General features: G+C 51.0%; 1 protein-coding gene across 2 annotated transcripts in view; it reads right to left on the bottom strand.

The window, feature by feature from the left end:
* The window catches only part of LOC123345197 (butyrophilin subfamily 1 member A1-like), a 651,080-nt gene that overhangs the window by 371,685 nt on the left and 264,901 nt on the right, over nucleotides 1–14,494 (bottom strand). Inside the window, exons 2-3 of one of the 2 annotated variants that reach the window (XM_044981901.1) lie at nucleotides 9,368–9,484; nucleotides 6,671–7,018 (exon numbers count right to left, since the gene is read on the bottom strand). The exons of the other annotated variant lie outside the window; for it this stretch is intronic. Coding sequence (XP_044837836.1) covers nucleotides 6,671–7,018; nucleotides 9,368–9,473 — 454 coding nt within the window. The 5' untranslated portion in view covers nucleotides 9,474–9,484. The remainder of the gene's footprint in view (nucleotides 1–6,670; nucleotides 7,019–9,367; nucleotides 9,485–14,494) is intronic. 2 annotated transcript variants of the gene reach the window in all.

Below are 14,494 nucleotides of genomic sequence, written 5' to 3'. Positions count from 1 at the left end.
AACAGGTCCTCAAGGAATCAATCCTGAACCACTTAAAGGAGGGGAAAGTGATCAGGAACAGTCAGCATGGATTCACCAAGGGCAAGTCATGCCTGACTAACCTAATTGCCTTCTATGACGAGATAACCGGCTCTGTGGATGAGGGGAAAGCAGTGGATGTACTATTTCTGGATTTTAGCAAAGCTTTTGATACAGTCTCCCACAGTATTCTTGCCAGCAAGTTAAAGAAGTCTGGGCTGGATGAATGGACGGTAAGGTGGATAGAAAACTGGCTAGATGGTCGGGCTCAACGGGTAGTGATCAATGGTTCCATGTCTAGATGGCAGCCGGTATCAAGTGGAGTGCCCCAAGGGTCGGTGCTGGGGCCGGTTTTGTTCAATATCTTCATTAACGATCTGGAGGATGGTGTGGACTGCACCCTTAGCAAGTTTGCAGATGACACTAAACTGGGAGGAGTGGTTGATACGCTGGAGGGTAGGGATAGGATACAGAGGGACCTAGACAAATTAGAGGATTGGGCCAAAAGAAATATGATGAGGTTCAACAAGGACAAGTGCAGAGTCCTGCACTTAGGACGGACGAATCCCATGCACTGCTACAGACTAGGGACCGAATGGCTGGGTAGCAGTTCTGCAGAAAAGGACCTAGGGGTTACGGTGGACGAAAAGCTGAATATGAGTCAACAGTGTGCCCTTGTTGCCAAGAAGGCTAATGGCATTTTGGGTTGTATAAGTAGGGGCATTTCCAGCAGATCGAGGGATGTGATCATCCCCCTCTACTCAGCACTGGTGAGGCCTCATTTGGAGTACTGTGTCCAGTTTTGGGCCCCACACTACAAGAAGGATGTGGATAAATTGGAGAGAGTCCAGCGGAGGGCAACAAAAATCATTAGGGGGCTGGAGCACATGACTTATGAGGAGAGGCTGAGGGAACTGGGATTGTTTAGTCTGCAAAAGAGAAGAATGAGGGGGGATTTGATAGCTGCTTTCAACTACCTGAAAGGGGGTTCCAAAGAGGATGGATCTAGACTGTTCTCAGTGGTAGAAGATGACAGAACAAGGAGTAATGGTCTCAAGTTGCAGAGGGGGAGGTTTAGGTTGGATATTAGGAAAAACTTTTTCACTAGTAGGGTGGTGAAGCACTGGAATGGGTTACCTAGGGAGGTGGTGGAATCTCCTTCCTTAGAGGTTTTTAAGGTCAGGCTTGACAAAGCCCTGGCTGGGATGATTTAGTTGGGTTTGGTCCTGCTTTGAGCAGGGGGTTGGACTAGATGACCTCCTGAGGTCCCTTCCAACCCTGAGATTCTATGATTCTATGACCCTTCCCTGTGGGATTCTTGACCAGAAGAGCACAGGCTATGAAGTCCTATCCCAGCAGGGGTGTGACTCACAAGGCTTTGGTCCGACAGATTCATGGGAAATGCTCAAGAGCCGCAATCAAGAACTGAGGTTAAAGGGCCTATGGTGGCAATTATATGTACCATACCCATCCCATCCCCTGTGCTTCTGTGGCTGTTCCTTTTAAACAGTCCACCAATTCCAGCTAGTCAGGGACTGGCAGGTGTAGGGTCTGAGGCCTTTTCCTGCAGCCACATTAGGAGAGCAGCAGCTATGAGCCAAGAAGCAGAAAGTCCCATCCTCACATTCCATCTAAATTACATTAACACAATGTAATATCAAGCTGTTAAGAAGGAGATCCTGTCCTAATAGTACCCACCATCACCAGATAAGCAAGAGCAGCAAAGAATCCTGTGGCACCTTATAGACTAACAGACGTTTTGGAGCATGAGCTTTCGTGCGCTACAGCCCACTTCATCGGATGCATGTAGTGGAAAATACAGTAGGCAGATATATATACACAGAGAACATGAAACAATGGGTGTTACCATACACACTATAAGGAGAAGCAGCAAAGAATCCTGTGGCACCAAGCAAGAAAACTTGGCCTGATGGCCTTCTGTCTGGCAAGGAATCACTTATCAACAGTTGTGGGTGTGAAACCTCTACTTCGTTATTGTTTTGCCTTTATTGTCCCCACTGCTCTATTGTTTATCTGTCTGGTTTCTGTCTGGTTCTTTGATTGTTTCTGTCTGTTGCATAACTAATTTTGCAAGATTTAAATCAACTAAGGTGCTGGGGTATGATTGGTTAAAGAATTGTTTCACAGTATGTTAAGATTGGTCAAATAATTAGTTTGTAATATTTTAGTAAAATGATTGGTTAAGGTATAGCTAAGCAGGACTCAAGTTTCACTATGTAACCTGGGGTCCAAGAAGACCAGCAGAAGGAACAGAAGAAGAAGAAGAAAAGAAGACCTCGAAGAAGAAAGATCTTGCCTGTAAGACACACCCCAGGTTAGGGCTGCTACAAATCCTCTGCATGACTGTGATGGGCAGCAGCCAGAATGCAGACAAGACTGACCTTGCCTGGCCAACAGAGAAAGTCCGCCTGCCTGATCAGGATTGGTGAGCATAGCATTGTATGCTGCTCTATAATTGTTAATAAATAGAGGGTGAGGATATTACTGTGTAAGGGTCTTTCACTGGTAAAAGACCCTGCAAACCCACAGAAGAGTACTCCCCAAGCCGTAGGAATTGGGTAAGGGTGGGGTGTCCTAGAGTGTGCAGGTAACACGGGTGAACAAAGGAAAAAGTTTATGAACCCTTGCAGTATGCTTAGTAGGGGCATCTCCAAGAATGGGGGGCACTTCCACTCCCAATATAAAGAAAAAAGGTACCAAAGTCTTCAGTTAGTTCAGCCAGACCCAGAGGGCAACAGCCACACCACAGGGGAAGTGAAGATTTCTGCCCTAAGTGCTGATACTCACAGGCTTGCTGTTGCAGCGCAGGCGTGCGTGGACAAAGCTCAACAGTCAGTTTGATTGGAAGCAGAGTCATTTATTTCTCTCCAGCATGCTCTTATATACAATTAAGGCCAGGCAATCAAGCAGTTGCTAATTGGTTAATAAGGTACACACAAGCACAGCTGTAACTTCATTGGGTAATTGCCATTCTGTCTAACCTTCTAATTTATTATCCTGTTACTGCCTACCAGCAGATAAGAACTAGCCTCATCCTAGAAACTTGCATGTCAGTTTCTCACACTCTCATGCAAAACAATCCGACAGCTTGCTTTTACTGATTGCAGCGAGAAGATAACCACAAAGAGACAGATACCAGCCTATTTGAAGAACTGGGCGCTTGCTGCTGGTTCAGCTCATGGCGGTGTGGTGACATTAATGCCAAATCAGCAGTGTAAGTTTTAAATGCAGGATTTGTGGCCTGTGAACCATTTGGCACTGAAGAAATTTGTATATTTGATGCTAATTTTGTTGGTGCTGTTTGTAAAGTATTTGCTGTATAGTTGTAATGATAAGATTGTGTCTAGATTTGTGAAGAGTCCCAGTTAACCCTCAGATTGTCCCCTTATGAACCTAATGATTGTTTCAGTTTGGGGCAGCTTTACTCCATTGTGGTGTCTTTATTCCAAACTGGAGCAACTCAGGGTATGAGCATCCATTACTGTCAAAATGTGCATATTAATCTCATGTGTTGTTATCCACAGGTGGGAGTTCTGCTGTCAGACCAGACTGAACCTGCTGCAGTAACATGGAATTATAGCGGGTGCTTGTGTAACCAAAGTTTGGTGGGTTACGTGTACATTACACAGGGAATGACCTTGTTGTGGTTATAAAATGAACTCTGTGTAATACCCAGTTGTGGCAGCTCAGGTTACCCACATTTAACAGTTATTGTGCTGCGGATGGAGTGAGTGGCTGGAAGGGTTTTAAGTAAAAGTTGATCAGAGTTACTGGCTATGATTGTTTGCCTTACAGTAGTGACTGGGGCCCAGGTGTGTTGGGCGCTGTACACATGGGCAGTGGGTGAACCCCGCCTCTTCTTCCGGAGGCCCCACGGCAGCCAAGCCCCCCGCACCATAGGAGCAGGCCTCCAGGCCCCTATGTGAGTGGTATGCAGACCCAGACTCCCTGGTCCCTATGGGAAGGACAGACAGCCACAGCCTCCCTGACCCCGGAGCACAGGGAGGGTGGGTGGTGCGCTGCCCCGCGGCCCCAGCCTCACGAGACTGGAGGGAGCTGTGCTGAAGTGGGGGAGGGCTGGGGACAGAGTGTGGGTGGGGCCATGTCTGGCATTGCCTTCCTGTCTCTTATACCCGCTGCCCATGGCTGTACACACATTGTAGGAGACAGTCTGTGCCCTGCAGACTGTAGTCTAAACGGGCAACACAGTCAAAGGATGAGAGAGGAAACAGACTTGCCGAAGTTCAAGCACAGCTCAGTCAGAAAGGCAAGACTAGAACCCCCGTCCCTTGACACTCAGTCCACTGCACTATCCACCAGACAGCCCTACCTCTCGTTTATTACTGTTCTAGCAATCATGGGGAGCCACTACATAATCCTGCAGTTTCCTGAGCAGGAACAAGGGACTGGTTCTCCCTTTTACGAACACAGACAATACCTCTCACCACACACTGCACAGCAGGGACAAAGGGTTGAATCAGAAGAGCCATTTGAAGGAGCTAAGTGCTGCTAAACTGATGGGCAGGGAGGCCAAACTCTTCCACTCCTTTCACTTACAAAGCTAATTAGAAACATATTTGTGACCCCCTTGGGGTTTAGAGAGCACGGCCCCTTCAAACCTGTGCTGGGGCAGAGGAAGTGCTGGGTGTTCCAGGGGAAGAGAGTGGAGAGAGGGAGGGACAGGGTGTGTGTGTCTGTAGATCTGGACAAAAGGGCTACAGCGAGAGGCCCTCACACAATGACAGTAGCCGAACACTTGCCAAAAGCCCAGGAAGGACAGAGCAGCCGACTGGGGACGTCACAGGACGGGAGCCAGGAGGAGCACTGTGCCAGGTAGGACTCCCCTGAGCAGGACAAACCAGAGCAGGTCCCAGTATCCCTGTCATCCAGGGCTGTATGGGGCTGTGAGTACTGGGGCTTGTGAGTCTGTACTAGGAATAAGGAAGGAGGCTGTTAGCTAGTTAAGTGGTTGCCACTCTGTGGGGTTTACAGAGAGAAGCAGAAGAGGGCACCGTAGGGGTTTGCCGGGGAAAGTTCACTGGTGCCGAAGACAAACAGAAGCACCCAAGTCTCACAGCTGAACTGGAACGCTGCCCAGTGCCTTAGCGCTGTGAGTGCAGACACAGTGCCTGGCATCTACGCTTCAATGTTGTGGTACCACTGGGCAGGTGGGGCCTTATACTGGATCTAAGCGTGTTTTATCCCTCCCCCTATTTTCTCCCTGTTGTTTTTCTACCCTCATCCCTCTGTAAATACATATTTTCCCATCCTATCATTGCTCTACTATTCTGATGGATGTGTGTTGACACTGGAGGTTTTGGAGTAAGCAAGGACACCCCTTGCCTATCAATAGTGGGGGGGGGGAGAGAGGGGGGCAGGGATCAGGGTGATGGCAGCTGGCTTCAGCAATATTACTGAGCAAGCTCAGTCCTTGTCAGCATGCTCAGTATAAGCCAGGCAGCAAATCTGGGGGAGCACCACCACCACCTGTGCCCTGGGGAAGGGAGTTACCCTGCTATACTCCAGTTCACACTGATCTTGGCTGGAGCCACTCTGCAGAGCAGAGTCCATCTTGGCCACGAGGGTTCTACAACATACTTGCCAATGCAGAATTACGGTTGCCCAGCAGGACCTGGTGCCTTTCCAAAATGCAGAGAGCGGCTAAACTTAAACTCCTGAAACCCAAGAGATACAAAGTAACGGCACACACCACCCCAGCCCTGCCACCTGGACTCTGCCTCCTGGGGCTGGCAATAAGCTCTGGGAACGGTTCAGTGAGGGTGGTTCCACAACACCCAGGCATGACGGAGACTGTGTTTGGAGTCGCTGTAGTGACTGGTGGAGGGATTAATTTGAGCAGGCTGGCAGAACTGTCACTGCAATATGAGGAGAGGTGCATGTACCTTGAAGGATCACGTATATGTCTCATTTCACTGCTGTGGTTTGTACACTGTGCCAGTAGAAGTGCACAGAGGTGTCTTCTTGCCATGGGGATTGTCAGCAGCCTGGTTTTGCTGCATCTGACCTAAACCTCGTGTCCTGGTTATAGACCTAGCTACACATGTGCTGTTGCTGGTCTCTCTGGCAGCATCTGCCTGCCTTTACCTGTCCTGGGGAGCGGGGAGGGGGGAAATTCCTCAATTCTCCCATTCTTATACCAGGCTCTGGGCTACAGGACTCTGTGTATCAACCACTGTTACCCTGTGGGTGCCAGACACAAGCCGAGATCAATCACAACTGGTGACATCAGCATGGGGAGGATCAGCCATTGTCTGGCCCCAGGTGTGCACAAAAAAGTTGTAATAATCACAACATGCCAATATCACCTGACTTTTTAGGGGTCTTTGTGTATCTCATTAATTCCTTGCTCTAATGAACTCAATCTTAGCCCATTAACTCTGTCCCAGACTCCAATGTGTCCCAGAAAATTTCAAGACAATCTGAGTATGTTTCTGGATTTTAGAGCCCTTAGAAAAAACAGCTGTTAAACAGTGAGCTAGAATAAACCTTAACCAGGGCACAGCTACTGCCCCACTATAATGAGACACTTCCAGTGGCATCTCACAATGACCCCTCTGACTCCACTTATTACCCCGCTGAAGACGTCAAAGTATCAGAACAAGTTACTGACCTGCCACCTGTAGTTCCAATAAAGCGTCTTGGTAAGAGGCACGGGACTGAAAATAACATGTGTACTGTCCATCGTCGGAGGGTCGGATATCACGTATTCTCAGGGAAACTCTCCCATTGGCGATGTCGTCTCTCAAGAGCTCAGTTCTGCCTTGATATTCCGGCATCTGCTCTCCGTACTGATCCTTCCCATCACGGTACAGGTGCACCACTGCAGAGTCCTGGGATCGTAACCATCCTACCTCCATGTTCTCAGCGCTCATCCTGGGGGAGAGGTGGCAGGGCAGGATGGCCTCCCCACCTAGGGACGCAGTGACTGGACGGTCAGGTCCAGTCACTGTGAACTGTGCTGTGAAATGAGTCAGGGGAAAAAGAAAAAATTAAATTGGAGAGGAACCAAGACAGACAGAAATGTAAGTGCAACGGGATGTGTATTGCCAACTTTGAAGTGTTCAAAAAGAAAATCAAGAGACAACCCCCCGCCCCCGCCCAAATGATGAGATTGGTTTAAGAATAAAAGAGATTTTTTAAAAATCATAAAATTGGTCTCTGCCTTCTGATTTCTGAACCTTTAAAGATGACTTGGGTCTCATTTCCAAGTATTTATCTGCACCAAGATGGACAGAAACGTACTTTACAACAGGGGTAGCAACCCCTATGGCACGGGTGCCGAAGGCAGCACGCGAGCTGATTTTTAATGGCACTCACACTGCCCAGGTCCTGGCCATGGCTCCGGGGAGCTCTGCATTTTAATTTAATTTTAAATGAAGCTTCTTAAACATTTTAAAACTCTTATTTACTTTACATACAACAATAGACTTATAGACAGAGACCTTCTAAAAACATTAAAATGTATTACTGGCACGCAAAACCTTAAATTAGAGTGAATAAATGAAGACTTGGCACACCGCTTCTGAAAGGTTGCTGACCCCTGCTTTAAAACAAAATGAAAGCTGAGAGTCTCAGCTTATTACAGGCCTCTGGGAGCTGTGGCTTTAAGAAACCCATCAAATAGCATGAGACTTGTGATAAATTTCTGTGAGCTGGTAACACTGAGAAGATGTCTACACTTCGAGCTGGAGGTGTAATTTCCAGTGTGGGGAGACATGCACCCATTAGCTTTGATTGAGCTAGCATGAGAAAGCGTAGCCATGGTGGTGTAAGAGGGGGGATGGACTAGCTCCCCAGGTATGATCCTGTGATTCCTGCCCAGGACCCTAGGTACATATTCAGGGAGGCTGCTCGTGCCACTGTGGCTACTCTGCCATTTATAGCACGACAGCTTGATCAGAGCTAACGCAGGTATGTCTACCCCATCTGGAGACAGCAAGGAATAACATCTTACATATTAAAGGCTTCAACAGTGCTAACTAATGGCTTCACGGTGAGGGAAGGGAGAGCTGGGGGAGGAAGAGGGGCTACACGTTGTGAGGGATGGTGGGGCAGAGGATGGAGAAGGAGTCAGACTCAGCAGTTTTCTCTCACTCTTACAGTCACTGTAAGCACCAGGGAACTGTTGAGATGCTGGGACGTGGACTGTCTCTCAGATTTCTTGCCCTGTTAGCAACTACACTCTGTAAACCCTTCAAAGCACAATCCCATTATCCCCATTGCACCATAACAAAATGTACAGGCAGGGCGAGGAGTGCTGTGGAACAACATAGCAACCACGTGGCCGAGTGGAGAGACCATGGGACTGGAACTATTCCTGGCTCTGCCACTGGCCTGACCGGTGATCTTGGGCAAGTCTCTTCACTGCTCTGTGCCTCAGTTTCCCCATCTGTAAAATGGGTATAATGAATAAAGTTCCTTGAGCGCTACTGATGACGAGCAATATATAAAAGCTAGGGCTTTGTGTTATTATCTAGCCACAGTCATGTATCAACTGCAAATCTAAGTGAGGACTACAACTACCTAAAGGACCATTAACATCTACTACAAGGAGTCCTCTTTCTGTTCAACAAACTAGGAAGACTCTGACAAAAATCTTTGCTAATGAAGAGTTAAGGTTCAAAGCCAACCTTAACTCTGCATTCTCTGAGAGATGATCCAATACACCCACTACACACAGACCCACACTCTGCCTGTGCAGATAAGGCACATCACTCAGGGATCAGGGCATAAGACAACTGTAGCACAGAGTCAAACGTCTTCTCCTTGCTAAGGGAAAACTTGTTTTTAGGGGAGCTGCTCTGAACAGGAGCTACCGACCCTGTTCTATATTGAGCTACTGCCCAGAAACAGCCCCACACTTGTCACATTTTACAAGCCCTTCATCCTCTTTAACAGACCCTGCACCTTCACTCTGCATCAATGAAGGTTTTTGTCAGTGAATGTGCCAGGTGGCAGGAGGAGATGGAGGGTCGGGGAGGGGGGACATTCCCACGCTAGCAGGAAGGGGCAGAGAGGAGGCTGGTGCTAGATTAAAGCAAGGACCATAAGGGAAGTGGAGACACCAAATCCAGGGGAGAAATCCAGGCCCCACTGAAGTCAATGGGAGTTTTCACCCAGGGGTTTTGCTGGCAGGAGTCCACCAGGCAGCATTAGAGGGAGGGATATGCTGGGTGTGCCCTGAGCTATGTGGCTATTCAGTAGGGGTGACATGGTCACTTCTCTCTGTATGTGTGAGGAGCTGCAGGGCAGCAGAGCTCTGCATGAGAACAGGCAGCAAACCCAGCGAGAAGGCCGGAGTGCCTACCTGACGCCAGCCTGAGAACCTGTAGAGTGAGGCAGAGAGTGACATAGCCGGGCAGAGCGGAGCTCACTGTGGAGCCAGGGGAGAATGAGGGAACCTTCCCCATCATCGTAGCTGGGTCTGGGAACAGAACAAACAAACAAAATCAGACGTGCAGTGACTGGCACAAGGGTCAGCCCACCCTGGTGTGCAATGCCTGGAGTTGCAATGCTCCCCATAGCTCTAGTTTGCACTAGCTCCAAGCAGGTTTTTCTATCATTGAGGTTAAAATGCCAGCAGTAGCTGGCAGCCCATCTGCACTAGCGATTGCTCCCTGGAGTTGCACCTGTGCTAAAGTTAATGGTTTTTCTTCAAGAGCTTGCTCATATCGATTCCAATTAGGTGTGCGCGCACCGCGTGCACGTTCGTCAGAAGATTTTTACCCTAGCAACACTCGGTGGGTCGGCTGGATTGCCCCCTAGAGTGGCGCTGCCATGGCGCCGAATATATATCCCAGCTGACCCAATGGCCCTTCAGTTCCTTCTTACCACCCGTGTCGGTCGTTGGAACAGTGGAGCGCGGCTTAGCTGATCTCCACTTCCCTAGCTACTCGTAGTTATCTCGTTAATTCTTGTATATATAGTTCAAATTTCTATAGTTTTAGTTAATTTTATTCGTTCATAACATAGTTAGTGTATATAGTTAACAGAGGTTCGGGGATTATCCCCTTCCCCACACCCAGTGCCGGGGCCTATGCCCGGTTCACCGGGTTTCAAACTGTGCTCGGTCTGTCACAAGCCGATGCCAACAGGAGATCCCCACAACTCCTGTCTTAAGTGCCTCGGGGAATCTCACCTCGCAGATAAGTGCTGTATTTGCAAGGCCTTTAAGCCGAGGACAAAAAAGGAGCAGGACTTTCGTCTCAAGCAGTTCCTGATGGAGGCAGCTCTTACCCCTCCACCTTCGGCACTGAGCGCTGGACAGTCTACAAGCAGAAGCGCTTCCTCGGCACCGGATCACACCGGTACCGCTAAGGCCTCTCGGCACCGACCGTCGCCGGCACCAACGTCTGTTCGGCACCACTCCCTCTCCCCGAGGGTGAACAGACATAAGACTTCTGCTGCTTCCGTGACACCTGCACCGCAGCCAGAGCACTCGACTAAGTCGGACCGCCCGGCACCGACACCTGCCGTGGCACCAACAACGTTGGCACCGTCGATTCCGGTCCCGCAAGGGCCGTCGAGTCCGGTGCCTAAAAACTCCCCAGCGAGAGCCGTGGTTGAGCTCACTATTCCCTCCACACCGGAGACATTTTCCACGGCGAGGGAGCTGATCGCAATGACAGAGTCTGCACTGCCTCAACCACCGGCACCGCCAGTGCGGGTCATACAGTCGATCAGCAAGCCTGCCCTGATCAGACCACCCTCTGTCAGCACCACAGAGAGGCACTGTTCACGATCGCGGCCCCGCAGGCGTTTTCGGTCCCGTCACTGGTCCCAGTCCTGATGCCGCTCGCATTCCTGGCACCATTCTCCTTCTCGGTACCGGTCGCATTTGTGGCACCAATCAGTTTCCCGTTCGCCGGCCCGGTACTCTCGGCACTGATCCAGCTCCTGGCACCGCTCCAGGCACTGTGACTCTCGCAGCTGCTCCCGTCGTCAAGCCTCGAGATCTCGGTTGACCTCCCGGCACCGTTCCGGTTGCAGGTCCGATCTCGTTCCCAGTACTGGTATGGCTCCTGGTACCGATCCCCGGTGCTGAGTAGAGCGAGATCAGTCAGAGAGGGAGACTCTGCCCAGGGCTTATCAGCCCCTCCATGGCCATCATGACACACATCGGTGTCCTCTCATGCGGACAGTTCCTATGCTCAGGACCGTGATTCCCATGTGCTCACCAGAGTCTTCCAGGAGACCCAGGCCCAAGACCAAGACCCCCATCAGTGGTCATTCTGGACACCTTGGGTGTACCACCAGGCCCAAGGTGTACCTGTAGTTCCGCCTCGCTCTGTCCCATCAGAGCTCCGAGTGCCAGAGGCTACTGTTAGCCGTCCCCCTCCGACCGGTATGGAGGAAGCTCCAGTTCAGCCACCAGAATCCCAGATCCATCTGGAGCAGGAGGTCGTCCAAGAACAAGAGCCCACACAGGACCTGCTTGTCCCCGGCCTTTCCTCTTCCTCCTCTCCAAATGAGGCGGTGGCAGGAACATCCTCCTCGAGCCCTCCTCCAATCGACTTGAGGGCCCATCAGGACCTCCTGAGGCGGGTGGCACTCAATATGAACCTCCAGGTGGAGGAAGTCCCGGAGATAGAGGACCTGGTGGTAGATATTCTGTCGGCTGATGCACCCACAAGAGTGGCTTTACCGTTTATCCGGACGATCCAGGCCAATGCTGATACCATCTGGCAGTCTCCAGCCTCTATCCTGCCCACTGCCAGGGGAGTTGAGTGCAAGTACATGGTGCCATCTAAGGGGTACGAGTACTTGTATGTGCATCCTCCTCCCTGCTCCCTCGTAGTACAGTCTGACAATGAGAGGGAATGCCATGGCCAGCAAGCGCCTGCTCCAAAATTGAAGGAGGCTAGGCGAATGGACTTACTGGGCCGTAAGGTGTACATGGCAGGGGCCCTACAACTCTGGGTGGCAAACCAACAAGCCCTGCTTAGCTGCTACAATTATAACACCTGGGCGGCGGTGGGTAAATTTACGAAGTTAGTCCCTCAAGACTCCGGTCAAGAGTTTGCTGCCCTCTTGGAGGAGGGGAAGAAGGTGGCGAGAACTTCCCTCCAGGCCTCATTGGATGCAGCCGACTCCGCAGCCAGGACTCTGGCCTTGGGTGTTGCCATGAGATGCATTTCATGGCTTCAGGTGTCAGGCCTCCCGCCGGAGCTACAGCATACCATACAGGACTTGCCCTTTGATGGTAGAGGCCTGTTTTCTGAAAAGACTGACCCTAGGCTACAAAGCCTGAAGGACAACAGGGTCATTATGCGCTCTCTCGGCATGCACATGCCGGTGACTCAGCACAGGCCTTTCTGTCCCCAGCCTCACTGCCCTTACCCTGCGCCTAGACAAAGACAGGACTTTGGGAGAAGGTGTGGCCGAGGCGGTCGTAGGCGGAAGTTAGGACCCCAAGGGGGCCAAAATCAGGGTCCCGCCAAACCACTAGCGGGGCCAAAGCCAAACTTTTGAAGGCACGCCCGAGGACGGCGTACCAGTTATTACCCAGGATCTGTTCCCTCCCTTTTACAACCGCCTCTCCTTTTTCCTCCCTGCGTGGTCCCATCTAACCTCGGATAATTTGGTCCTACGCACGGTGGAACTTGGGTACCACCTCCAGTTTATTTCGCCCTCCCCCTCCATCCTCATACCTCTTCAGGGACCCCTCTCATGAGCAATTCCCCTTGCAAGAGGTGCGGACGCTCCTCGCCATCAGAGCTATAGAAGAGGTACCAAAGAACGAAAGGGGCAAGGGGTTCTACTCCCATTATTTCCTAACCCCCAAGGCGAAGGGAGATCTCAGACCTATCCTAGGCCTGCGAGAACTCAACAAGTTCATGATAAAGCTGAAGTTCCGCATGGTATCCCTGGGAACCATCATCCCATCCTTGGATCCCGGAGATTGGTATGCCGCCCTCGATATGAAGGATGCATATTTTCATGTCGCCATTTATCCTCCACACAGAAGGTACCTCCAGTTTGTGGACAACCGTCAATATTCCCAGTTTATGGTCCTTCCGTTTGGCCTCTCTACAGCCCCAAGAGTATTCACAAAGTGCATGGCTGTAGTCACCGCCCCTCTCCGCCGCCGTCAGATACACGTTTTTCCAGATAGACGATTGGCTCATTCGAGGGACCTCCGAGGCCCAAGTCACCTGTCATGTGGGCATCGTCAAGGACCTATTCCTGCGTCTAGGCTTGATGATCAATATAGAGAAATCCACTCTGATTCCCACACAGAGAATAGAATTCATTGGGGCCATCCTGGACTCCAATCTCGCCAGAGCCTGCTTACCTCAGCCTCGGTTTCAGGTGATGGTAACAATTATACTAGGTCTACGGAACTTCCTGACAACTTCGGCTCGCACTTGCCTCGGTCTCCTGGGTCACATGGCTGCCTGCACGTTCATGATCAAACATGCCAGGCTACACCTCCGTCCCCTCCAATCGTGGCTCACCTTGGTATACCACCCAGGCAGAGACAGCATAGACGTGATCGTCACGATCCTCCCGAACATCCTAGGCTCCCTCGACTGGTGGTCGATGCCCTCCCTGGTGTGTGCAGGGATGCCGTTCCATCCGCCTCAACCCTCGGTGTCCCTGATGACAGATGCCTCATCTCTCGGCTGGGGTGCTCACCTCGGTCAGCTTCGCACTCAAGGCCTTTGGTCAGCTCAAGAGCTGGCCTTGCACATCAATGTCCACGAGTTGAGAGCAGTCCGCCTTGCGTGCCAGGTGTTTCGGCAGCACCTACAAGGCCGTTGTGTCTCATTGTTACAGACAACACAATGGCCATGTATTACATAAACAAGCAGGGAGGAGCCCGGTCCTCCCCTCTTTGTCAGGAAGCCATTCAGCTCTGGGACTTCTGCATAGCCCAATCGATACACCTGGTAGCGTCCTTTCTCCCAGGGGTTCGGAACACTCTGGCGGATCGCCTCAGCAGATCCTTCCTGTCTCACAAGTGGTCGATTCGTCCGGACGTTATCCATTCTGTTTTCCAGAAGTGGGGCTTTCCCCGCATAGACCTCTTCGCTTCTCGCGAGAACAGGAAGTGCCAGACGTTCTGCTCATTCCAAGGCCTCTCCCCGGGCTCGATCTCGGGTGCTTTTCTCATGCCGTGGACGAGCCATCTCCTGTACGCTTTCCCACCGTTCCCGCTGGTTCACAGGGTCCTGCTAAAACTCCGCAGGGACAGAGCGCACCTGATCATGATCGCTCCAGCGTGGCCCAGGCAGCACTGGTACACCATGTTGCTAGATCTGTCGATAGCCAACCCGATTCCCCTGCCTCTTTGCCCAGACCTCATAACGCAGGATCACGGCAGACTTCACCACCCAGACCTGCAATCCCTGCACCTCACAGCATGGCTGCTGCATGGCTAAACCGATCCGAGTTATGTTGCTCTGCCTCGGTACAACAAGTACTCCTGGGT

This window comes from Mauremys mutica, chromosome 12 (assembly GCF_020497125.1).
Source record: "Mauremys mutica isolate MM-2020 ecotype Southern chromosome 12, ASM2049712v1, whole genome shotgun sequence".
Classification (NCBI taxonomy): domain Eukaryota; kingdom Metazoa; phylum Chordata; order Testudines; family Geoemydidae; genus Mauremys; species Mauremys mutica.
Note: the sequence above shows the minus strand (reverse complement) of the source record. Positions and strands in the feature narration are given on the sequence as shown.